This window comes from Loxodonta africana, chromosome 4 (assembly GCF_030014295.1).
Source record: "Loxodonta africana isolate mLoxAfr1 chromosome 4, mLoxAfr1.hap2, whole genome shotgun sequence".
Taxonomy (NCBI): Eukaryota; Metazoa; Chordata; class Mammalia; order Proboscidea; family Elephantidae; genus Loxodonta; species Loxodonta africana.
Window position 1 is genome coordinate 170,171,188 of NC_087345.1, and position 25,490 is coordinate 170,196,677.

General features: G+C 38.0%; 1 protein-coding gene across 5 annotated transcripts in view; it reads right to left on the reverse strand.

Moving 5' to 3' along the window:
• MPP7 (MAGUK p55 scaffold protein 7) overlaps window positions 1-25,490 on the reverse strand; it is a 296,574-nt gene that overhangs the window by 103,349 nt on the left and 167,735 nt on the right. For 4 of the 5 annotated variants that reach the window (XM_064284962.1, XM_064284959.1, XM_064284960.1 and 1 more), the window contains 2 exons: window positions 3,607-3,684; window positions 1,173-1,253 (listed from right to left, as the gene is read on the reverse strand). Coding sequence is in view for 4 of the 5 variants with exons in the window: in XM_064284959.1 (XP_064141029.1) it covers window positions 1,173-1,253; window positions 3,607-3,684 (159 nt within the window). In the remaining variant the exon portion in view is untranslated. The remainder of the gene's footprint in view (window positions 1-1,172; window positions 1,254-3,606; window positions 3,685-25,490) is intronic. The other variant, XM_064284961.1, reaches the window with a different exon arrangement.

Sequence of the window (25,490 nt, forward strand, 5' to 3'; positions counted from 1 at the left end):
TTTATAGCCTTGCAAACCCTATGGGGCAGTTCTACTCTGTCCTATAGGGTCACTATGAGTCAGAATCAACTCAACGACAAGGGGATTAGAAATTAGAGTTCGTACATGTTTCTACTTCATCTTTTATTTAATACTATCTTTTTTTTTTTTTAATGTAAAGTTAAGCTCATATATAACACAGTTCCAAAGGAGATTTTTCAAAGAGGGCAGAAATCATTTATGGTACCTTCAAAGAAATGTTCATTCAACATTCTGTACATGCTTAACAGAAATCATCATGTGATCATTTTAACTATGTAATCCATATATTAACACTGACTCAGTAGTGTCAAGTTCAAAATGTACAGGTTATAGGAAATTTTTTAAATGCTTTCTGTAGACTAATCACCAAAACCCCACTGCCACTGAGTCGATTCCGACTCCTAGTGACCCTATACAACAGAGAACTGTCCCACAGGGTTTCCAAGGCTGCAATCTTTACGGGAGCAGACTGCCACATCTTTCTCTCATGGAGCAGCTGGTGGGTTTGAACCACCAACCTTTTGGTTAGCAGCCGAGCACTATAACCACTGTGCTACCAGGGCTCCACAGACTACATACATTTAGAGGAATAATAAGTGATAAACTTGAGGGAAAAAAGGCAGAGGAGCATTAAAACCTGTCTACCAATATTTTATTGGTATTTCACTCTGAAAAACTGCTCTGCTCTGTAAAATAATATGGTATTTTGAAACTTTAATTAATAAGGGACAAAAGATGAAAAGAGGAAGAAGGAAGAAGAAGAGAAATGCTGAAATGATCCTATAGAAAATTAGACACATTGATCAAATATACTGGAACACCACTAACTGGCCACGTAAAGTGAACCTAAACAAAATCACTAGTAGGTTGTGTATTCTGTTCTCTTAACTTCATTTAAAAGGAAAATGAACTTGAAACTACATTATATTTGTCAAATTAAATTCTGAGCTTCCCATTAAGGTTTTTGCAATTTGTTATAACATAATCAAAAGCTCAACTCTTCTCTTTAATAGGATTTAGGCTCTTAAAATACTGGGCACTATTTGAAAATACATTTACTTGAAAATTGATGCTCAGAACAAAATTCTTCTGAAGTTTTAGAAAAGTGGCCCTTTTGGAACAGATTTATTACAGGCATAACGTGTCCTCACCTTCACGTTGGGTTTTGACAGCAGTTTCAACAGCTCTTTGATTTCACTATTTAATGGCTTGTTCTGAAGCTCTTCGGCCAGCTGCAAGGCAGATTACATTGACATAAGGGATATTTAGTTAGAGCATTGTTTTACTTGGTGTGTGACAACTTGAGAATCTCTCTTATCCAAGGCTATTACTTTCCTGTGTTTAAAGAGAAGTCAGCAAGAGAGAAAACAGGCTACCAATCATTGCTCTTCTTTTTAGGCCTTCGTTGTCCAAAGCCACGCCCAGGCTCAGGCTGAGTAGGACACAAGCAATCGTATCAGCCACATCATTTTCTGATTTACGGCAATGAGGGCAAAGCCCAGCACTTCATTTACATGGACGGTCTTTTGCACACAGACAAAGGGCCACTTGTAAAAAGAACTGGATCAAGCTTTTATACCATAAAAAAAAAAAAAAAGCTTCTGAATGAGGTGGTGAAATCCACAGTGTTTCCAAAAACCCACAGTAGCTATGCTGTTTAGAGCTGGGGTAAAAAGAACTAGAATGCCCCTAATACAGCAAATGGTCTGAAACTTTAATATTTATCTATAGAGTAAGAAGTCTCTTAAAAATAAGCTAAGTTAATCAGAAAGTGACTTATAATAGGTTGACAACTACTTGGGTACAAAAAATGCTGACTGTCCCTACAATAATTAAGAATTCCATTTGTTGGTTCTAGCTAAGAAAAGGTTAGAGCTTTCAGTCTGCCTCAGGCTCTCCATCAAAAGATCTTCCTATAAGAATTTCTACTTAATTTTAGATTATAGGAAGGAGTACATAATTTTCATAATAACAAAACCAAGACTCAAACTGAAAAGATTAGAACAATGAAATATGCCATATATAATTCAAAATATATAAATGTATTTTTATTAATAAACTATTAATAAACATTGTATCTAATTTCTGTTTTCACCTATTGTTTCTAATTGTTCGTATCTCTGGAAATGGATTTTTCTCTAAAAGCACGGCATAATCCAAATTACACACAAGTAAAATCAGGGAAAATTTATCTATTCAATAATTACATTTCAAAAATTGCTTTTTACTTTTTCAGTGTAACATTTTTACAGAATTTTTAACTTTAAAAAAGAACAAAAGGCCCTTTGCACTCTTTAGTTACGTTATATACAACAGTATTTTTAACATTTAAATATACTGCTCTGATAAATTATAAAATACTGTTTCATCACATACATAGTCTAATATTTTTCAAAAAGCAGTATTTTTGTAATATGATGGGTCTTAATTACATTGGTTTATAAGCAAAGGCTTTCTAAAATTTAAACAGTAAAAACTTGAAAAAAATTTTTAAGACTTTCTCAAGTGATAACTGCAGCTTACCAGTGAGACTATATCCACCTTCAATCACCTTCATTTCAGAAGTTTTAGTTCTAGAATGCAGAGGGGGAAGCTCCCTCAAAACACACATATTTAAACATCCTCATAATGTCTACAGATAAAATCTGAAGCCAAATGTTTAAGGGTTAAACAAATAACATACGATTTGGATATTTATTACATATTCTTTATTTTCTAAATTAGCATAAACTATATAAAATCAGCTTCTGAATATAGCCAATTTTTTTTTAATTATATTCAAGGCCCTGGTATTTCACTAAACTGTGTTGCAGTTTATTTTATCAAAATAAAGGGGAAAAGTTTTAAAATCAACAAATAAGCTACAGGATATCACCAAAACTAGCCTTCACACTAAGGATACTTTTAGTCTCGTTTAGTGTTCCTTATAGTTTATACAGGTGTGCTGTCAATTCATCCAAGTCCGGGAGCTAACAGCAGGAACAGCAAGTTAGTTCCCCTCCCCCATGTTTAAAATAAAATTATAGCTACAGGAAATTAACTACTCCATCAATGCTAACTACTCCTAAAATTTATTTTTTGGTTATGAAGATAATTTGGAAAGGTCTAATATCCATAAATCATTACTATGTTTTATAATCCATATTAAAACACAACCCTGTCTTTTTATGTATTTCCTAAGCCTCACGCCTAGACTAGTGTCTGTCATTTTTTTAGTACTGTCAGCAATCTAGCAATCTCATTTGTCTTTATTTCTCCAAAGCATTCCTCGTCTGTGACTTTCTAGAAACAACAACAGCTGGCAGCTTCTTTCTCCCCACAGAGTTGCAGCCTAAAATGTCTATGACATAGTTACCAACACAGAACAAGAGGGTATCCACATGCAAAATTTTCAGAACAGGAAAGTGAATGAAAAGCAAAGTAAAACCAGCATAAGCTCAGTGATGACAGGACTTCTGGAACATCTGCAAGTTCTTAGGGTTCTCACTCTGAGGGTTACGCTCCTACATCTGCACTAGGATGAGTTCTGCCCGTGCACAGGTCCGGGAAGGACGTGTCCCAGGGATCTCAGACAGGCACACTTACATCATCCGCCAAGGCCGCTGCACCGTGGAGGACGGGGGCGGGGCTCTGCTTCTCGTAGTAGTGCAGTTTTTCATGAATCTGGAGGAAAACCAAATGCATATAAGCTCAACTGCTAGCCAACAACCTGAGACATTTAAATATCATTTCTACATTTGTAGATAGAAGCTGATCCACTGAACATTTTAAACAGCAGTTGTACATTTGTTTTAACCTATAGATGGCAAATACATATGCACAATTCGTCTAGTAACCAGGGTCAGGGGCTTACTACATGAAGTCAAATGGAAGAAAATGTTGTCATCAAATAGAACCCACATAAACACTAAAATAAATATGTTAGTTTTTTTAAATCAAATATTTCTAAACATATTGTTTTAATGCTTCAAGTATTGGTTTTTTACATTCTTGTTAAAGACATAAATTATGAATAAAAAAAGTAGTAAACTGGCAGCTACTTTCTGACGATATGGTGTGTGAAAACTGCCAACAGTGAAGCTAGCGCTGTACTCATTCCTGTGCCAAACTTCAGGAACACCTGAGCAAGCACACGTTCCTTTTACATTTTATTCTTTTTTGGTCCAAACTGTAAACCCCCCATTCAAATTTTTATGAAAAAGGGATTTCTCATAACTCGAGATACTTCTCATAACTTTTTAGTTGAAATAAACCATTTTTTCATATTGTAAAGCAAGTAAAATTATATTATAAATAAATAATAAAGTTGGCCCTTCATTTCCCATCATCATTACCCAAGAAACACAAAGGCAATAATATATTTTAATGAATTATAAGACAGTTTGAGTTTCTTAAAAAAAAATTTAGGATCATAAGAAATGGAAGATGCTTTGACAAATGCATAACTGTCAACAGTTAAATGTAATATAGGTGCACTTAAAATTTTATACTTGAAAGCTTACTTTAGCCTCTTCTTACTTATGTTGAAGAAAATTATCCTCCACCATATATGAAAAACAGTTGCACCTCACAATTTCCTGATTTTAATAGGTATCAAGTAATAAACTCTTTAATTATACTCAAAGCCAAAAGTAAAGAGTCTGGAAGATAGATTTTATTTTGATTAGCCAGATGCTATTGCTGAGAGAGGATCCTATTACCTTTCTGGCAACCTGGTATACAAAGCAAAGCATCAGAGAAAGAATTTTGACACTTATGATATTACCAGAATGATCTGGGCAACATTTTTACCTAATATATTGGGAACTTTAAACATTGATCACATTGGGATAATAAATTTTAAATAATACAAACGATAAAGATTTGATTTGAGAAACTACTGCAGTGTTAAAAAAAAAAAATCCTGAAGGTTAAATTAATTTTATTTATGTGATTATCAAGAATTAGGTCACCTCACCTAAACTAACACAAACTGAACTAGAAAGTCTGAACAGATCCATAACAAAAGAAGAAATTAAAAAAACTCCCAACTGAAAAAAGCTCTGACCAGGATAAATTCACTGAAGAATTCTACCAAACATCCAGAGAAGTGCTTACATCAATATTACTCTAAGTATTTCAGAGCACAGAAAAGGAAGGAATTCTCCTGAACTCACTCTATGACGCCAGCACAATGCTGATACCAAAGCCAAGCAAAGGCACCACCGAAAAAGAAAATTATAGGTCAATATCCCTCAGGAATACAGATGCAAAAATTCTCAGCTAAATTCTAGGCAACAGAATTCAACATCAAAACAAAAAAATCATGAGAAAGTAGGATTTATACCAGGTATGCAAGAATGGCTCAACATTAGAGAGTCAATCAATGTAATCCACCACATAAATAAAACAAAAGAACCACATGATCATCTCAACTGATACAGAAAAGTCACTTGATAAAGTTCAATACCCATTCCTGATAAAAGCTCTCAGCAAAATAGGAATAGACTGGAAATTTCTCAATATAAAAAAAAAGGCATTTATTTCAAAATCAATAGCCAACATTGTACTCAATGGAGAGACTCTGAAAACAGGAAGTAGACAAGACTGCTTTTTATCATCACTCCTATTAACATTGTACTGAAAGTCCTAGCTAGAGCAATTAGGTGAGAAAAGGAAATAAAGAGCAATCATCAAATTGGCAAGGAAAAAGTAAAACTATCCCTATTTGCAGATGATATGATCTTATACACAGAAAATCCCGAAAATTTCACAAGAAAGCTGCTGGAACTAACAGAAGGATTCAGCCAAGTAGCAAGATATAAGATCAACATGCAAAAATCAGTCGAATCCTTCTACACCAAAAAAGAGAACTTCAAAAAGGAAATCAGGAAAACAATACCATTTACAATAGTCCCCACTCCCCCAAATAAAATACTTAGGAGTAAATCAAACTAGGATGTAAAAGACTTATACAAAGAAAGCTACAAAACACTACTGCAAGAAATCCAAAAAAATCTACATAAACGGAAAAACATACCATGCTCATGGATAGGAAGACTAACTTTGTGAAAATGTCAATACTCTCCAAAGCAATCTACAGATATAATGCAATCAAAATCCAAATTCCAACAGTATTCTTTAATGGGATGGAAAAACTAATCACAAATTTTATATGGAAGAGAAAGAGGCCATGGATAAACAAAGCGTTATTGAAGAAGAAGAAAGTAGGAGGCCTCATACTTGCTGATCTCAGAATTTACTATATAGCCATGGTAGTCAAAACAGCCTGGTACTGGTACAACGACAGACACATAGGTAAATGTAACAGAATTAAGACTCCATAAGTAAATCCATCTACCTATGGGCAGCTGGTCTTCAATAAAGGGCCAGCTCTATTAAATGGTGTGATGATTAAGACTGTGTGTCAACTTGGCTGGGCCATGATTTTCAGTGTTTATATGTGAGCACTTCCATGACTGAATCTGCTGTGGGTAGCCAATCAGTTGAAAGGGATTTTTCTGGGGGGTGTGGCTTTGATCCAAATATAAGACATCCTGGCTTCTTTGCTCACTCTGGATCCTGTGCTGCCTCCTGTTCATCTGACCTCCGGCTCTTGGGACTTGAGCTATCAGCTCATTTGCAGATCTTGGAATTCATCAATCTTCACAGCCTGAGAGCAGGAGCCCTGCTCTCCAACCTACCAATCTTGGGTTTGCCAGGCCCTGTGGCTATGTGAATTGAGAGAAGACTCTATCCTGATACACAGACTTGGGACATTTTAGCCTCTACACTCGCATGAGCCATTGATATTAAATCTCTATCTACATATATTTATACACTTTACTGGTTTTGCTTCTCTAGAGAACCCAGCCTAAGACCAATGGGGAAGAGACAGTCTCTTTAGCAAATGGTACTGGCAAAACTGGGTATCTATCCCTAGAAAAATGAAACAGGACCCATTCCTTATACAATACACAAAACGAACTCAAAATGGATCAAAGAGCTAAATATAAAACCTACAACTATAAAGATCATGGAAGAACAAACAGGGATAACCCTAGGGGCCCTAATACATGGCATAAATAGTATACCAACCATAACTACAAATGCACAAACAGAAGATAAACTAGATAAATGGAACCTCCTAAAAATTAAACATCCAAAAGAGTAAAAAGAGAATCTATAGACTGGGAAAAAATTTTCAGCTCTGACACATCCGACAAGGAGTTAATCTCTAAAATTTATAGAAACCTTCAACACCTCAACAACAAAAAAGATAAACAAGCTAACTGAAAAATGGGCAAAGGACATGAACAGACACTTCTCCAAAGAAGACATTCAGGCAGCTAACAAACACATGAAGAAATGCTCCCGATCATCAGCCATCAGACAGATGCAAATTAAAACTACAGTGAGATACCATCTCACCTCAACATCACTGGTGCTAATCAAAAAAAAAAAAAAAAACGCTGGCGAGGTCGTAACTCTGATACACGACCATTATGATCCAGTACTCCCACTTCTAGGTATACACCCTAAAGAAATAAAAGCAATGCCACGCATAGACATATGCACACCCATGTCACTGCAGCATTATTCACAAGAGCAAAAAGATAGAAACAACCTAAGTGCCCATCAATGGATAAACTAAACTGTGTTACATACACACAATGGAATACTATGCAATGATAAAGAGTAACGATGAATCCATGCAACATCTCACAACATGGAAGAATCTGGAGGATATTATGCTGAGTGAAATAAGCCAATCACTAAGGGACAAATATTGAACAAGAGTACTACTATTTAAAAACAAGAAACAAAACAAGGTTTACACACAGAACAAAACATTCCTTGATAGTACCACGGAAGGGAGGGTAAATTATTAAATAGAAGACGTGGTAATAATGATGAAGGGAATAGCAATACACTATATGGGGAAGCCAGCACATGACAAAGGCAAAGACACTGAGAAGAACGTGAGAAAAAAGGGCAACTACAGCAGTTACTATAACACAGACAATCCTGTAACAACACTATTAATGAAAATAATTTACAAAGGGATACACAGGAAGACAGGTATGGTAAAGAGGCATGGGAGGATGTAAGAGATTGTACCCACCTGCAGATATAGGTTAGGTTGTGGCTATCTCCACATACATATCTATAGATGTTGGTATGCTAATACAGACAACAGAATACACAAAGGGCATGGTCATGGAAACTTCTTATACACAATCGAACACCTCCCAGGACGAAGATACTAGGCTTGAGGGCTAAGGACCACAGGCTTGGGGGGCATTTACGTCAACCGGTGTTAACAGTGCATAAAAACAATGTTCTACATCCTACTTTCGATGAATAGCATCTGGGGTCTTAAAAGCTTGTGAGTGGCCATCTAAGACACAACTACAACTAGTGGTATCTTCCCATCTGGAGTAAAGGAGAGTGAAGAAAACCAAAGACTGAAGGGCGCAATTAGTCCAAAGGGCTAAAGGACCACATGCACCACAGCCTACACAACCCCAAGACCAGAAGAACTAAACGGTGCCCATCTATCACTACCAACAACTCTGACCAGAATTCACAATAGAAGGTCCTGGTCAGAGTGGGAGAAAAATGTATAACAAAAAATCAAATTCATTAGAAAAAGACCAGATTTACTGGCCTACAGAGACTGAAGGAACCCCTGAGACATGGCTCTATGATACCCCTCTAACTTGAAATTGCAGCCATTCCCAAAAACCACCTTCTGATCAACAATAGACAGGCCTCTAAAATAAACAATATCCGAAAACAGTGCGCTCAGTAGAACAAGCAATTATATGAAACCAAAGCGCAGTATCTGCCCAAGTGCATAGATGCAAAGGTAGGAAATCAGATGAAAAGAAACAGGGCAGAAACAGGGAGAGTGTTGGCACAGTGTAGGGATTGCAACCAATGTCATGGAACACTTTGTGTACAATCTGTTTTAATGGGAAACTAATCTGCTCTGTAAATTTTCACCTACAGCACAATAAAATATTTAAAAAAGAATCAGATCACCTCAACATATGCTATCATAAAATACTGAGCTGAGCCTATCATAAAATTCAACTAACTTTATTGCAATTATTTATTTAAATGTCTGCCTTCCTGCTATAATAACATGAGAGGCTTATATTTATGAGGCACTCACCACGTGTATGTATCACCTACATAACAGCATCAGTAATATTAGTAGTCTTCAATGAGTGTAATATTTTAATTCCTTAACTCTCACAACACACTGAGAGGTGAGCACAACCATCACCCCCACTTTACAGGTGAAGAGTTACACAGGAGGTAAGCAACTTCCAGCTGTCCCACAGCTAGTAAGTGGCAGAGCTGGGGCTGAACATTCAGGCCATCTAGCTTCTTAGACTAAGATCTCATCTTTGTTCTGCATTGAGTTCACTCACTGCTGAGTGCATACGATCCATTTTCAGGGCACAGGGAGCCCTGGTGGCGCAGTGGTTACGAGCTCAGCTGCTAACCAAAAGGTCAGCAGTTCGAATCCACCAGCTGCTCCTTGGCAACCCCAGGGGGCAGTTCCACTCTATCCTACAGGGTCACTATGAGTCGGAATAGACTGGATGGCAACAAGCACAGAAAGCAGTCTCGGTAGATATGTAACAAATGTTAATGATTCTTTTCACTGACTGGAAGACCATGAATGGTTCCTTCTCCACCTCACCCCCTTATTTTTCCTCTTTATGTTTCCTAATTTTTCTACATTAACTTGTATTAATACTGTAATTATGACCTAAAATCAGACATCCCAGATTAACATGTTGTTTTACCACTTAGTTTGCTTCTTCTGAGTGTCTTTTAAAAATAAAAGCAGTCAGCTTCACAGTCCTCAACCATCTTCTCTAAGTCCTCACCCCAATCCATACAATTGCCCACTCCTGGGCATTGCCCTATACCAAGAGTTTTTAAAATATTCTCCTAGAATCTCAAAATGCTGAGAACCCTAGAGTAGATAGGTGTTTTACTTTGCTACATAGTTTTAAAAATAAATTAGCATGAAAGTAAAAATTACTGTAAAACCTTTGAGTTGTTCACTATTTCCAAAAAAACACTGACACCATTCTGTTTTTTACTAGACTCTATAATATCCAGGGAGGAAAAAGAAAACCCAAAAGTCTTTCAAGTTCTAACACAGTCTATTTGGGAGCAGTGGCAGCTCGTTGGTAGGATTCTCACCTTCCATGTGGGACGCCTGGGTTTGACTCCTGACTAAGGCACCTCAAGGGCAGCTGGCACTCATCTGTCAGTGGAGGCTTGCGCGACGCTGTGATGCTGAACAGATTTCAGCAGGCTTTAGACGAAGACGGGCTAGGAAGAAAAAGCCTGCCAATCTACTTCCGAAATCAGCCAATGAAAACCCTTTGGACACAACAGTCTGATCCACAGCCTTTCATGGAGATGGCATAGGACCAGGCAGCATTTTGTTTCACCGTGCATGGGGTCACCTTGAGTTGGGGGGACAACTGGACAGCAGACGACAACAAACATAGGTAACAGATACTGACTTCACCCCAATGCTGTGCAACAGAACATTCTGTGATGAAAATATTCTCTACCTGTGTTGTCCTATACGGTAGCCACTAGTCACATGTGGCTATAGGGCACCTGAACTGTGATTTGTGTAGCTGAAGAAATCTTAATTTTATTTCACTTCAGTTAGTTTAAATTCAAATACCCACAGGTGGCTACTGGCTTTCTTACTGGATAAAATGGAATACCTTTACACACTTTGTAAGTTCCCTTTATAGCCTAGAAAATTCTCTGATATAGTTTAATTGGCAAATTTCCCAGGTGGTCACATTTTGTTTTTAGGTGCCATCGAGTTGGTTCTGACTCACAGCGACCCTATGTAAAACACTGCCTGGTCTTGCGCCATCCTCACAATCATTGTTATGTTTGAGACCACTGTTGCAGCCACTGTGTCAATCCATTTACTATTAATGGATATTTGCAGCTGTTTCTTCTCACATTTGAGTCGTGCCACATTAGCAAATGAAAGTCCCGAAAGCTTGACTCCATCCACATCATTAAGGTCGACTCTACTTTGAGGAGGCAGCTCTTGTGCAGTCATATTTTGAGTGCCTTCCAACCTGAGGGGCTCATCTTCCGGCACCGTGTCAGACAATGTTCCGCTGCTATTCATAAGGTTTCGCTGGCAAATCTTTTCCAGAAGCAGACCACCAGGTCCTTCTACCAAGTTTTCCTTAGTTTAGAAGCTCCATTCAAACCTGTCCACCATACGTGACCATGCTGTTATACGAAATACCAGTGGCACAGTTTCCAGCATCACAGCAACAGGCAAGCCACCATGGTATGACAAAATGACAGATGAGTGGTGGTGAAACACAATAGACCAAAATATAACCAAAGATGTGGCTTATTCATCGATAAGGCAAGCTAAAATCTATGATTAAACACTAGTTATAGCCAAACCTACAAAACCTCATTTATTGTAACTAAACATTTCCCTTTGCAGATTGAACCATGTAATAGGAGAGTACTTCATTTTTCTCCCATGAACAACAGGAAGAAGAAAAAGTGGGGACAGAGTTAAGGGAGGGAAGGAGCAGAGGGAAGAGAAATCTGGAGAGAAGGGAGACTCCAGTTATTAAATTTATATAATAGAAATATGTACAAATATTCAAAAGGAAGATCATGAAAAATGACATGCTAAGATATCCAAAATACACTATCAAGAAAACAAGGACATTTCAAAAAGTGTGTACATTATGGCCCATTAAATAAATTGTGTATATGAATGTGTCCGTAAGAGTTTGCTTTCTGTAATTACATATCTAATCAGAAAAACGCACTTAAAATAAAAATCATTTTTATGTGTAACCAGTTCTAAGGAAAGCTACAGCTACCTTTATTTACATACCTTTTGAAAATAAATGATTAATTTTAGTAAAGAAATGTAGTGCCAATAATCTAAATTAAGTACACTTAGAATAAAACCTTTTAAATTTTTATTGTGCTTTAAGTGAAAGTTTACACATCAAGTCATTCACTCATACAAAACCTTTATACACCTTGCTATCTACTCCTAGTTGCTCTCTTCCTAATGAGACAGCACACTTCTCCCCACCCTATGTTACCATGTCCATTCAGCCAGCTTCTGTCCCCCTCGGCCTTCACATCTACCCTCCAGACAGGAGCTGCCCAGAAAGTCTCATGTGTCTACTTGATGGAAGAAGCCCAATCCTCACCAGTATCATTTTCTGTCTTGTAGTCCAGTCCAATCCTTGTCTGGAGAGTTGGCTTCAAGAACGGTTCCTATCTTGGGCTAACAGAAGGTATGGAGACCATGACCTCAGGGATCGCTCCGGTCTCAGTCAGATCATTAAGTATGGTCTTTTTATGAGAATTTGGGGTCTGCGTCCCACTGCTCTCCTGCTCCTTCAGGGATTCTCTGTTGTGCTCCCTGTCATGGCAGTCATCGGTTGTAGCTGGGCACCATCTAGTTCTTCTGGTCTCAGGCTGATGTAGACTTTGATTTATGCGGCCCATTCTGACTCTTGGGCTCATACTTATCTTGAGTCTTTGGTGTTCTTCATTCTCCTTTGCTCCAGGTAGGTTGAGACCAATTGTTCCATTTTAGATGGCTGCTTGCTAGTGTTTAAGACCCTAGACACCACTCTCCAAAATGGGATGCGGGATGTTTTCTTAATAGTTTTTATCATGCCAATTGACCTAGATATCCCCTGAAACCATGGTCCCCAAACCCCCACCACTGCTACTCTGGCCTTCAAAGTGTTTGGTTTATTCAGGAAACTTCTTTGCTTTTGGTATACTCCAGTTGTGCTGATCTCTCCTGTATTGTGTGTTGTCCATCCCTTCACCTAAATAAGTTCTTGTCTACTATCTAATTAGTGAGTCCTCCTCTCCCTCCCTCCCTCTCTCCGTCCCCCATCTTGTAGCCATCAAAGAATATTTTCTTCTCTGTTTAGGCTATTTCTTGAGTCCTTAATAGCGGTCTCATACAATATTTGTCCTTTTGCATCTGAATAATTTCACTCAGCCATCCAGGTTCCTCCATGTTATGAAATACTTCACAGATTCATCATTGTTCTTTATTAATGCATAGTATTCCACTTTGTGAATATACCGTAAATTATTTATCCATTCATCTGTTGATGGGCACTTTGGTTGCTTCTATTTTTTTGCTATTGTAAACCATGCTGCAATGAACATGGGTATGCATGTATCTCTTCGAGTGATGGCTCTCACTGCTCTAGGATATTTTCCAAGGAGTGGGATTGCTGGATTGTATGATAGTTCTATTTCTAGCTTTTTGAGGAACTGCCAAACCGATTTCCAAAGCGGTTGTACCATTTTACATTCCCACCAGCAGCGCATAAGTGTTCCAGTCTCTCCACAACCTCTCCAACATTTATTATTTTGTTTTTTTTGGATGAATGCCAGCCTTGTTGGAGTGAGATGGAATCTCATTGTAGTTTTGATTTGCATTTCTCTAATGGCTAATGAATGTGAGGATTTCCTCATGTATCCGTTAGGTACCTGAATGTCTTCTTTAGTGGAGTGCCTATTCATATCCTTTGCCTATTTTTTAATTGCGTTGTCTTTTTGTTGTTGAGTTTTTGCAGTAACCTGCAGATTTTAGAGATCAGCTGCTGATTGGAGATGTCATACCTAAAAACTTTTTCCCAATCTGTAGGTAATCTTTTTACTCTTTTGGTGAAGTCTTTCAACGAGCATAGGTGTTTGACTTTTGGGAGCCCCCAGTTATCTTACTTCTCTTTTGCTGTTTTTACAGTTCTAGTAATGTTTTATATACTGTTTATGCCATGTATTAGGGCTCCTAGTGTTGTTCCTATTTTTTCTTTCATGAACTTTATCGTTTTGGATTTTGTATTTAGGTCTTTGATCCATTTTGAGTTAGTTTTTGTGCATAGTGTAAGGTATGGGTCTTGTTTCCATTGTTTTGCAGATGGATATCCAGTTATGGCAGCACCATTTGTTAAACAGACTTGTCTTTTCCCCCATTTAACAGACTTTGGGCCTTTGTCAAATATCAGTTGCTCATATGTGGATGGATTTATGTCTGAATTCTCAATTCTGTTCCATTGGTCTATGTATCTGTCATTTTACCAGTACCAGGCTGTTTTGACTACTGTGGCAGTATATTACATTCTAAAATCAGGTATTGTGAGGTCTATCACTTTCTTCTTCTTTTTCAGTAATGCTTTACTTATCTGGGGGCCTCTTTCCCTTCTAGGTGAAGTTGGTGATTTGTTTCTCCATCTCATTAAAAAATGTCACTGGTATTTGGATCAGGACTCCATTGTATCTATAGATCGCTTTGGGCAGAATAGACATTTTTACAATGTTGAGTCTTCCTATCCATGAGCAAGGTATGTTTTTCCATTTATGAAGGTCTCTTTTGGTTTCTTGCAGTAGTGTCTTATAGTTTTCCTTGTACGGGTCTTTTACGTCTCTGGTTAGATTTATTCCTAAGTACTTTTATTTTCTTAGAGAATATTGTAAATGCTAGCGATTTGGTGATTTCCTCTTCGTTGATCTCTTTGTTGATGTAGAGGAATCCAACTGGTTTTTGTACGTTTATCTTCTATCCTGAAACTCTGCTGAACTCTGTTTCAGTAGTTTTCTTAAGGATTCTTTAGATTTTTCTGTGTATAAGATACTTTCACTACTTCTTTGCCAATTTGGATGTCCTTTATTTCTTTATCTAGCCTTATAGCTCTGGCTAGGACCTCCGGCATAGTGTTGAATAAGATTGGTGATAAAGGGCATCCTTGTCTGGTTCCTGTTCTCAGTGGAAATGGTTTCAAACTCTACCCATTTAGGATGACGTTGGCTGTTGGCTTTGTATAAATGTCCTTTATAATGTTTAGGAATTTTCCTTCTATTCCTATTTCACTAAGACTTTTTATCATGAATGGGTGTTGGACTTCGTCAAATGTCTTTTTCTGCATCAAATTGATAAGATCATGTGGTTCTTGTCTGTTTTATTTATGTGATGGATTACATTGATTGTTTTTCTAAGGTTGAACAATCCCTGCATACCTGGTATGAAACCCACTTGGTCATGGTGAATTTTTTTTTTTTTTTTTTTGATATGTTGTTGAGTTCTATTGGCTAAAATTTTTTTGAGGATTTTTGCATCTAAGTTCATGAGGAATATTGGTCTGTAATTTTCTTTTTTGTGGAGTTTTTACCTCGTTTTGGTATCAGGGATATGCTGGCTTCGTAGAATGAGTTTGGGAGTATTCCGTCCTTTTCCATGCTCTGAAATACCTTTAGTAGTAGTGGTGTTGACTCCTCTCTGAAAGTTTGGCAGAATTCTCCAGTGAAGCCGTCAGTGCCAGGGCTTTTCTTCATTGGGAGTTTTTTTTTTATTAGTTTTTCAATCTCTTCTTTTCTATATAGGTTTATTCAGTTGTTCTGTCTCTGTGTTAGTTTAGGTAGGTAGAGTGTTTCTAGAAAATCTCTAGGTTTTCAAATTTGTTAGAGTACAACTTTTCATAGTACTCTATTATAATTCTTTTAATTTCAGTTGGGTCTGTTGTGATATTGCCCATCTCATATCTTATTCAGTTTATTTGCTTCCTCTCCTGTTTTTCTTTTGTCAGTCTGGCCGATGGCTTATCGATTCTGTTAATTTTTTCAAAGAACCTGCTTTTGGTCTTGTTAACTCTTTCAATTGTTTTTCTGTTTTCTATTTAATTCTGCTCTACATTTTATTATTTGCTTTCTCCTGGTGCCTGATGGTTTCCTTTGTTACTCTCTATTTGTTCAAGTTGTAGGGATAATTCTTTGATTTTGGCCCTTCTTTTTGGATGTGTGCATTTATTGATATAAATTGAACTCTGAGCACTGCTTTCACTGTGTCCCAAAGTTTCTGGTAGGAAGTGTTTTCATTCTTATTGGATTCTATGAATTTACTTCATCCTTCATGTCTTATATAACCCAGTCATTTTTGAGCAGGGTATTGTTCAGTTTCAAAGTGTTTGATTTCTTTTCCCTGCTTTTTTCTGTTATTGATTTCTACTTTAATGGCCTTGTGGTCAGAGAAGGTGCTTTTTAATACTTTGATGTTTCGGATTCTGTTAAGGCTTGCTTTATGGCTTAAGAGTGGTCTATTCTAGGGAATGTTCTATGTGCCTTGGAAAAGAATGTATACTTGGATGCTATGGAGTGTTCTGTATATGCCTATGAGGTCAAGTTGGTTAATTGTGGCATTCACCTCTTCTGTGTCTTTACTGAGCTTCTTTCTGGATGTTCTGTCCTTCACTGGAAGTGGTGTGTTGAAGTCTCCTACTGTTATTGTGGAGCTATCTCTTAGTTTTCAATGCTGTTACAGTTTGTTTTATGTATCTTGAAGTCCTGTCATTGGGTGCATATTTAAAATGGTAATATCCTCCTGATATACTGTCCCTTTAATCATTATATAGTGCCCTTCCTTATCCTTTGTGATAGATTTAAGTTTGAAGTCTGTTTTACCAGAAATTAGTATAGCCACTCCTGCTCTTTTTTGTTTGCTTGATATATTTTTTTCCATCCTTCAAATTTTAGTTTGTCTTTAAGTCTAAGGTGTGTCTCTTGTAAGCAGCATATAGCCGGATCATGTTTTTTAATCCATTCTGCAACTCTCTGTCTCTTTATTGGTGCATTTAGTCCATTTACATTCAGCTCGATTATAGATAGGTATGAGTTTAGTTCCGTCATTTTGATGCCTTTTTTTGTGTGTTGTTGACAGTTTTATATTTCCACTTACTTTTTTGTGCTGAGAAGTTTTTCTTTGTGAATTGTGTGTTCCTCTTTTTCACTGCAGTTGAATTTGTTTTTGCTGAGTCTTTGTTTCTTGTGTTTTTTTTATTTTCAAGTGTAGGACTGTTAGTCTTCTTTGTGGTTACCTTGATATTTACCCCTATTTTTCTAAGTTTAAACCTAACTTCTATTTCCCTATATCGCCTGGATTTCCTCTTCATATGGAAGATCTCTGCCTACTTTAGACCCTCTTTATTGATATAACGTTGTCATCTTTTACATAATAACATCACTGATTCCCTTTTTTTTTTTTTTAATCTTGATTTATTTTTATGATTTCCCTATCTGAGTTGGTATCTGGGTGCTCTGTTCTGTGTTGTAGTGTTGGGTTGATATCTGATGTTATTGATTTTCTATCCAGAGAATTCCTTAGTATTTCTTGTAGTTTTGGTTTGGTTTTTAAAAATTCCTTAAGCTTCTGTTTATCTGTAAATGTTTTAATTTCACCTCCATATTTGAGAGACAGTTTTCCTGGACATATGATTCTTGGCTGGCAACTTTTCTCCTTCAATGCTTTATATATGTCATTCCATTGCCTTCTTGCCTGCATGGTTTCTGCCGAGTAGTCCGAGGTTATTGATTCTCCTTTGTAAGTGACTTTTTGCTTATCCCTGGCTGCTCTTAAAATTTTCTAGTTATCTTTGGTTTTGGCAACTTTGATGATAATATGTCTTGGTGACTTTCTTTTGGAGTCTATCTTGTATGGGATTTGGTGAGCATCTTGGACAGATATCCTTTCATCTTTCACGATACCAGGGAAGCTTTCTGCCAGCAAATCTTCAACAATTCTCTCTGTATTTTCTGTTATCCCTCCGTTTTGTGGTATTTCAATCACTCACAAGTTATTCTTCTTGATACAGTCCCATGTGATTCTTATGTTTTTTTTTCTTTTATCTGATTTTTCTTCATATATATTGGTGCCAAGTGATTTATCTTCGATCTCACAAATTCTGCATTCCAGTTCCTCAATTCTGCTCCTCTGACTTTCTACTGAGTTGTCTAATTCTGTAATCTTGTTGTCAATCTTCTGAATTTCTGAATGCTGCCTCTCTATGGATTCTTGCAGTTTCTTAAATTTTTCATTATGTCCTTGAGTAATCTTTTTAATTTTTTCAACTGCTTTATCTGCATGTTCCTTGGCTTTTTCTATTTGTTGCCTAATCTCATTCATGATGTCGTTCCTGATGTCTTGAAGAGTTCTGTATATTAATCTTTTGTATTCTACATCTGATAATTCCAGGAATACATCTTCATCCACAAGAGTTCTTGACTCTCTGTTTTGGGAGTTTGTGGAAGCAATCATGGTTTGCTTCTTTATGTGATTTGATATCAACTGTTGTCTCCAAGGCATTTATAAGTCATCGTATTAATTTATGTTTGCTCACTGTGTCCTAGTTTCTTGCTTTGTTTTGTTTCAATACAGCCAAATAGGCTATTAGAGTAAGCAAACTTGGTTATTGGAGCCTTTGAAGCACTAACGTCCTGTTACCAGGTGGTTAGAGCTGTTACCAGGAATATGAGCCTAGGAGTCCCTTTAGGATTCTTGCATAGATTCAGCTCAGGTGTCCTGATAGTCGGTCTCCTAATGTGTGGTGTAGGCTCTCACCTACTATCTTAGAGGAGCAGTGGTGATGGGTGTATGCACTGGTTTCTGGGAAGGTCAGGGGGTCACACTCTGAGGAAGGCAGGGGGCTGACAGCCTTCCCTCAAGTGTCAGTAAGGAAGGAGCATCTCTGTTCTTTAGAGCACTCTGGTGGGTAGGCTCTGCAGCTGTACCTTAGGCACCCAATGCTTATACCTATAAGGACTTACAGGCACCACTATCCTTTCGTGGGTGTCCAGGTGGCATGGATGGAGCCTCCAGTCCTCAGTCCCTGCTCTGGGTAGGTGAAGGCCCTGTTTACTAGGCAGAGCAGCATCAGATCTCCAAAACCTGCCTCTCCCTGAACAGCTGAAACAGATACAATCAGATCACAAACATATTTGCCCTTGCAATATAATAGCCACCTGGATCCATGTAGGGGTGAGAAACAAAGTCTGTGCATCTTTTATGCCTGGACTGGAACCACTTCTGCTCTGAGCTTCCAGATCAGGGGAGTCTGCAGAGTATCTTTCCCCATTTGTTAATTTTTTCCTTCTCCCAGGCCAGGAGAATGGCTCAGAGAGTGCAGCAGGTTCTATCTCAGGCCCAGGGAAATCAACTGTTAAGGAAGCCAGCTAGGGCAGAGGGGGGTCGGATCAGATAGATAGGAGAGAGTTCTTTCAAAAGGATGAGCTATTAGATCCGCGTGTGGCAAATTGGACAAAATCACTTATCTTGTGCTGAGAACACTGTTTTATCTCAGATTCCAGAGGCGTGTGTAGCCTGTGTGTGCTGGCTGGGTCCCCACCAAGATCACCCCAGGGGGTTAGGGCTGCGTCCAGCACTTGCCTTCTCTCACTGAAGCAGCTGTGTCCAAAACTCCACAGCCAGTCCTGCAGCTGGTATGCCAGGGGGTCAGCGTGCCGGCACTTTGGTTGCCTTCTTTGGCTGAAGGAGCTACTTCCTAAATGCTGCAGCCAGCCCCATTGTAGAGACCCCACAGGGTCAGGGGTGTGCCACTCTGCTTGCCTTCTTTCACTGAAGCTGCCATGTCTCAGGGAACTACCACAGCCCAGCTGCAGCCGCACCAAAGAACGGGGCCAAGGAATCAGAGTGGAGGTGCTGTGTGGGCTCAGCAACTCGTCGCTGCTTCTGCACCGTCTCTCCCTCCCCCATCACTCAGACCAATTCCTTAATTTTGCCTTTGATGTTCAGGAATTCTAGCTTGTCATATATATAATCAATTCACTTGTTTTTTCAGGTCTTTGTTGTAAGAGGGATCAGCGGAAGCCACTGGCTAGTTTGCCATCTTGGCCCCCTACAGTAAAACTTTTTAAAATGAAGTTTTAATAATCAAAGTATAAATAAAGCTTAAATGGCCCGAATGCAATCATTTGCTTTTAAGCCATTGAGTGATGTACAGGGGTATTTAAACTCTACCATCCTTACTTGAATAATATTAAACAAGCTAAAACTGTATTCCTTTTCCTGGCTTCTAGGATGAGTACAGAAAAGCAATGAAAATAATTGCTCCGCAGGTTGTATCTTGCCTTCATATGTAGGTGAAAGATGGACAATGAAAAAAGAGACGAAAGAAAAACTGATGCATTTAACTGTGTTGATGAAAAATATTGACTATACCATGGACTGCCAGAAGAATGAAAAAAATCAGTCTTAGAAGAATAAAACTGGAATGCTCCTTAGAAATGAGGATGGCGAGACTCCATCTTGCCTACTTTGGATACATCATCAGGAAAGACCATCACTAAAAAAGACACCATGTTTTGTAGCAGATGGTCAGTGAAAACGAGGGAACCCTTCAGCAGGATGGACTGACACAATAGCTACAACAATTCACTCAAATATCTCAAAGATCATGAAGACGGCACAGGACCCAAGCATCGTTTTGTTCTGGTATACATAAGGTCACCATGAGCTGGGGCCACCTCCACAGCAACAACAGCAACAGTTTGTATCTCCACACCCTTTCCTTATGCCAAGTAGATGCAGATGACAAGGCCCTAGGAACCAGCAAAGCCACCAGATGGAAAGAGCCTGGATCCCCAAAATACTTTATGGAAGGAAGAAACACATTAATCTCTGCCATATTCCCCTAATTGGTTACCAACCAAGAAATAGTTTTCTATTGTACCTCCACCATTACATTTTTCAGACTATTTGTCAGTTGTTTATCGTATCCTAAATAATAAAGTGGCCCTGAGCAAACAGGAATTACCTTGAAGTATCAAAAAAAAAAAAAAAAAAATCAAGCTTTTTCTTTGTGGTCGTATATTTGTTTCTTAAGGAAACATTCTCTATCCTAATAGATTCTTCTGTGAATTCTTTGAAGTTTTTACAGTTTTACCCCGTACACAGAAATTTTAACTCATACCCATGAAGGCCTCTAACTTTATGTTTTTCCAAAAGAAAAGCACATTTAACCTTTTTCCCACTGCTTTAAGATACCATTTGTTATTTGCCCAGCTCCCACATACAAGTGTCTGTATCTAGCCCCTCTATTCTATTCTGTTGGTTTGTCTCTCGCTGGGCCAACACCATTACTGTATTTTTATCTATACTTTTGATATCTAATAAGGCAAAACTTCTTAGCCATTTATTCCTCCACAAGAGTTTTAGGATCAGCTTGCCATGATAAATGTCCAAAGAAAAACCATTTTGGCCTATTGAAAGGAATGTCACAGAACTTACAGAATAACTTGAAGAAAAAGAACATCTTAAGATCACTGAGTCTTTCTACCAGTAAATGTAGTATATACGTACCACACTCGGGGCTCTAACGCTTCTTGAAACTAATAATAGTTCATCAATTCTGAAAAAGTTTCAGCTGTTCTCTTTTTAAATATTGCCTATTTTCTCCTCTGCAATTCCTATAAGAAAAATTTTGAGCCGTATCGTTCTATTGTATGTGTTTTAAGCTCTTTCCACCTCTTTATTTCTCTGTATTCTGGAAATTTCCTGAGGTAAATCTTCCAAGTCACCACCTCTCTTACGCTGTGTCTAATCTACTGGAGAACCTATCCACTGAAGGGTTTTGTTTGTTTGTTTTGTTTAATGACTATACTTTTCATTCCTGCAGTTCCAGTATGGCTCGTTTTTCCAATATTTCTGTTCTGTTTTTCCGAGTACCTATTTTTTCTCATGATTTTCCTTATGTCTTATATCATTTTAAACAGACTTATTTTATAGGATATAGGACTTTTCTATTACATGGAGTGCTTAAGTTTGAATCATGCTACTTGCTATGTCTGCTGACTGAAGCTAGATTGTTTTCTTAAATTTTTGTAATTTTGGTTTTTTAGTACATCTTCAGTGGAACTTTGTACGTAGGAATCCAAGATTGAAGGTATATCCTTCCAGAAATATCTTTTTATTTGCGCTCTGAAGTGATCCTGAAACATCACCAACTATTTTGTTAATTTCACAGTTTAGGATTCTGGGCCATGAGGATAAAAAAACTCAAACCCAAGCCAAGGACCAACCAACCAGCCCATAGTTACAAATTCTTAAGAGACTTTCTTTGTTCTTAATTAAATTCAAGGAGGATACAGACCAGCTTCTTTATCCTTTCCCTAGACAGGAAGTTGGAATTGTTCTCATCTTTTCATTTACTAACAGAGAAACCCTAGAAAAGTAGCAGTTTTGCACATGTGTGTGGAGAGGGGGGATGTTTCAGTACCAAGTTCTCACTATTTCCTAGCCTCATAGTCAGGAGAGTGACACCTTCCACACACCCGGCCCAGTCCCTCCATCAAGGCTGCAACACCAGCTTTAGCAGCTACCAGCACGGGATTCAGTCTACCGTTTATGCCTGAAATAAGGGGATTTCCCCTACTTTCTTGTAAGCGCAGTACAGCTTTTAAAAAAAATGTTTGCAATCATTTGCCTAGAATTTCCAGGTGCTTTTTACTTTTTTTTTTTTTTTACTGTAGGAACTAGAAGGTTAAGTTGAATATTTAATGTAAATTAATTCTGGTTTCTAACAAGCCAGTTCTCTTATGCAGCAGCTCCAAGTTTCTTTTTTCTTTTCTCTCAACAAGGCTGGCTCTTTATTATAAAAAGTCACTTTTTCCTTTTACGAAGAGATTTTTGGACCACTTATATTTGGGCTTTGAAGAGTTATGATGTTCACTTGGCTTGTGAGATTTATTTGAGTGGGTGTTTCTACCTGATCTCACTGTTGTTTTCAAGTTGAAAATGATAGTTCCTCTAATCTGGAATTACTTTGTTTACAGTTCAAACAGAAATCCTTACAGTGCCTTTGTCTTCAGAACCTCTTCTGTGCTGTTACAGGGTTTACGCGTGTACTTGTGATCATCAGCACACTTAAAAAACAAAGCTTTGAGGTTTTAACTCTCCCCAGGCCATACACCCAGAAGAAGAAAAATCCTTCCCTTGGAAGCCACTGGGAACAACTGGCACTTGGCCTTCAGTATAGGCCAGGTGTTTGTAACATCTCTATGCAGATGAATGATTCCTTTAAGGGACATGGCTATAAAACGGCTATAAGCACCAAAACCAGCTTCTTGGCTTAAGTTAATTTGCAAAAGAACAACAAACCATCAACCTTTTCATTTCTGCACAATATATAGTGATTCTGTTTGAAGTCACTTCCCAGAACCTTCTCCCCAGAGTAGACTCCCTTAGTTCCCGGAATAATATTTTAAAGAAAGCAGCCACGGTATTAAACATTTTTTAGAATGTTTTGGAGAGTCAAGAAAAGGGGGGTGGGGGGGAATGAGCTCAAGGAATTACCCATTCCAGAAGTGTGTAATCTGTCTCATTTTAAAACAACCCAATATTTGTACACGCATCATTCATTCTCCCTCAGAGTATGAAGATCAAATTTGCCATTAAAAAATCTCTACTTCAACAATTATTTGAGAACTGTTAAATTTTTATCAGGGTGGTGCTGAAAGTTAGGTTGGTTTCATCTCACAGGAACTCTTAACTGGTTTCAATATACAAGTAGCAATCAATTGTGTAATACTCTTGGCTTTTAGTTTACATTTTAACAAACACATACTGCAATTACAGCTTTAAAATAAAGTCTTTTTGTAATAAGAGATGGAATGAGCTGTCTTAGAAGGTGGAAAAAGTCTCACATCTAGGGTTTGTGGCTACTATGTTGGTGGATGGCTGTCAGGGGGTCCACGATCTCCTGGAAATGGTATGCTAATTGTCTGCATGTATTTTTCTAGGACAAGCAATCCCAAACTTTCAACAAGAAAGGTTAGGACTATTGTTTTAAGTTCCCAAATGCAGATGGGTGATTCATGCTAAGAGGCTTGAACTTTATCCAGTAAGCAGTAAAAAGCCATGAGGGACATGCCCAATTTGTGCTTCAAAAGGCACAGACTCCATTTTTGTTGTATAGGTGGCTGAGGGAAGGCAGGTAAGGGAGTGCGGCTAGAAACAGGAAACTTTTAAGAAGATAATGTTCTAGTTGTAGGAAACCTGTCACTCCTCAGTGGAGTTATTTTTCAGGTTCCTCAGGCTTTCCTTTCTCCCCTCCCCAGTGGCCCAGAGACCCAGGCGGCTTCCATCTCTTCTCAGTAGCTACCATTACTGCCGATACCCTCAAGCCTGACTGTCGAATAGGATGGACTCTTTCCAGCTGTTGTTTTCCTTGCTTCCCCAAGACAAGCATGTAAGTCCACTATAAGAAGAAGGACAAAGAAAATAAGCGTGAAGAATTTATAACATTTTCAGTTTTTAAAAATGAAATCTTAATTGGTTAAGAGCCTTGAAATCAAATAGAACTGAGTTTAAACCCCAGTTCTACCCTTTACTTGCCATTACACAATTTACTTAACTTTTAAAACCTTAGTTTCCTCATATTTAAAATGGAATAATAATAGTACCTGTTACATAGAGTTATTGTTAGAATTAAGCAGCCATAGCTGGAAAATATAAAATACCCAATAAATATCCAATAAATAGTAGTTTATGTCCTGATTCCTCCTCTACCCTCCGCTGATATTCCCAGAAAAGGAGGCAGTATTAGTCTCCTCCTGACTATGTCACATTACACATATATAAGATATAATCAAGACCTAAAGGTAAAAATCTAAGCAGAACTGATGTCTCAAGTAGAGAACCTACATTTCTGAGGGACTGCAGACTAAATGCCACCCCTGCCACCATTATTTCTTCAAAAACAGTCAAAGTAAAAGGAGAAGCGGAGCTGAATGAAGGCAGCAGCCACAGATCAGGAAAGCCTGGATGCACACTGAAAAGGCAGCAATTAGTTTTGACCACAGCAAGTGACAGATGATGGAGATGGTGCAAGATCAAGCAGAGAAAATGATAAAGAGATTTCCAGACTGGATGAGATTTTTGATGAAAAACCTATACCTAAATGTTTAGTAACGTGTATGATGAGAACCTTATTCCAAAAGGAGAAAGTTTTCTCTTCGGGGAGGAGGAAGAATGGAATTCTTCACACAGGAAAAAAAGCATGACAGGTAGATGAAGGGTTCCTAGAAAAAAGGACTGACCATTAGAATTTCCTCAAAGATCATAAAGAGCTAGCTGTCATTGTACTCAGGTATCATCATCTCCCTATCAGAATTTAAAGACCCTCTGCCCACACCCCAATTTCTGTTGAAGCTGATGAGGAAACTCACATAATTTTGTGAACTTAATTAGATCTGGTTGGATATGAGAAGTGCATTCCGATGTGGCTGTACATAAAGAGTGCGGGACAGGAACTAGACTTCATTCACAGTGAAAAAGGCAAATATTATCACAATATCATGGTGAAAATATTATGAGCTTACAGAACCTCTGAGAAGTCTCAGGGATTCTCGGGGGCCCACAGGCCACACTTCGAGAATTACCGCATTATACAACCTCTGAATAAAGCAATGTAATAAATAAGTAAAAGGAAATCTAACATTTTTCTGAGGCTAGCATAACTCATAATGGATTACATGACTCTAGTATAAGAATAATAATAATTTTCACCTTATACATTTTACCTGAAACCACAGTGTTCGGGCTTGTAATATGTTAGTCTCAG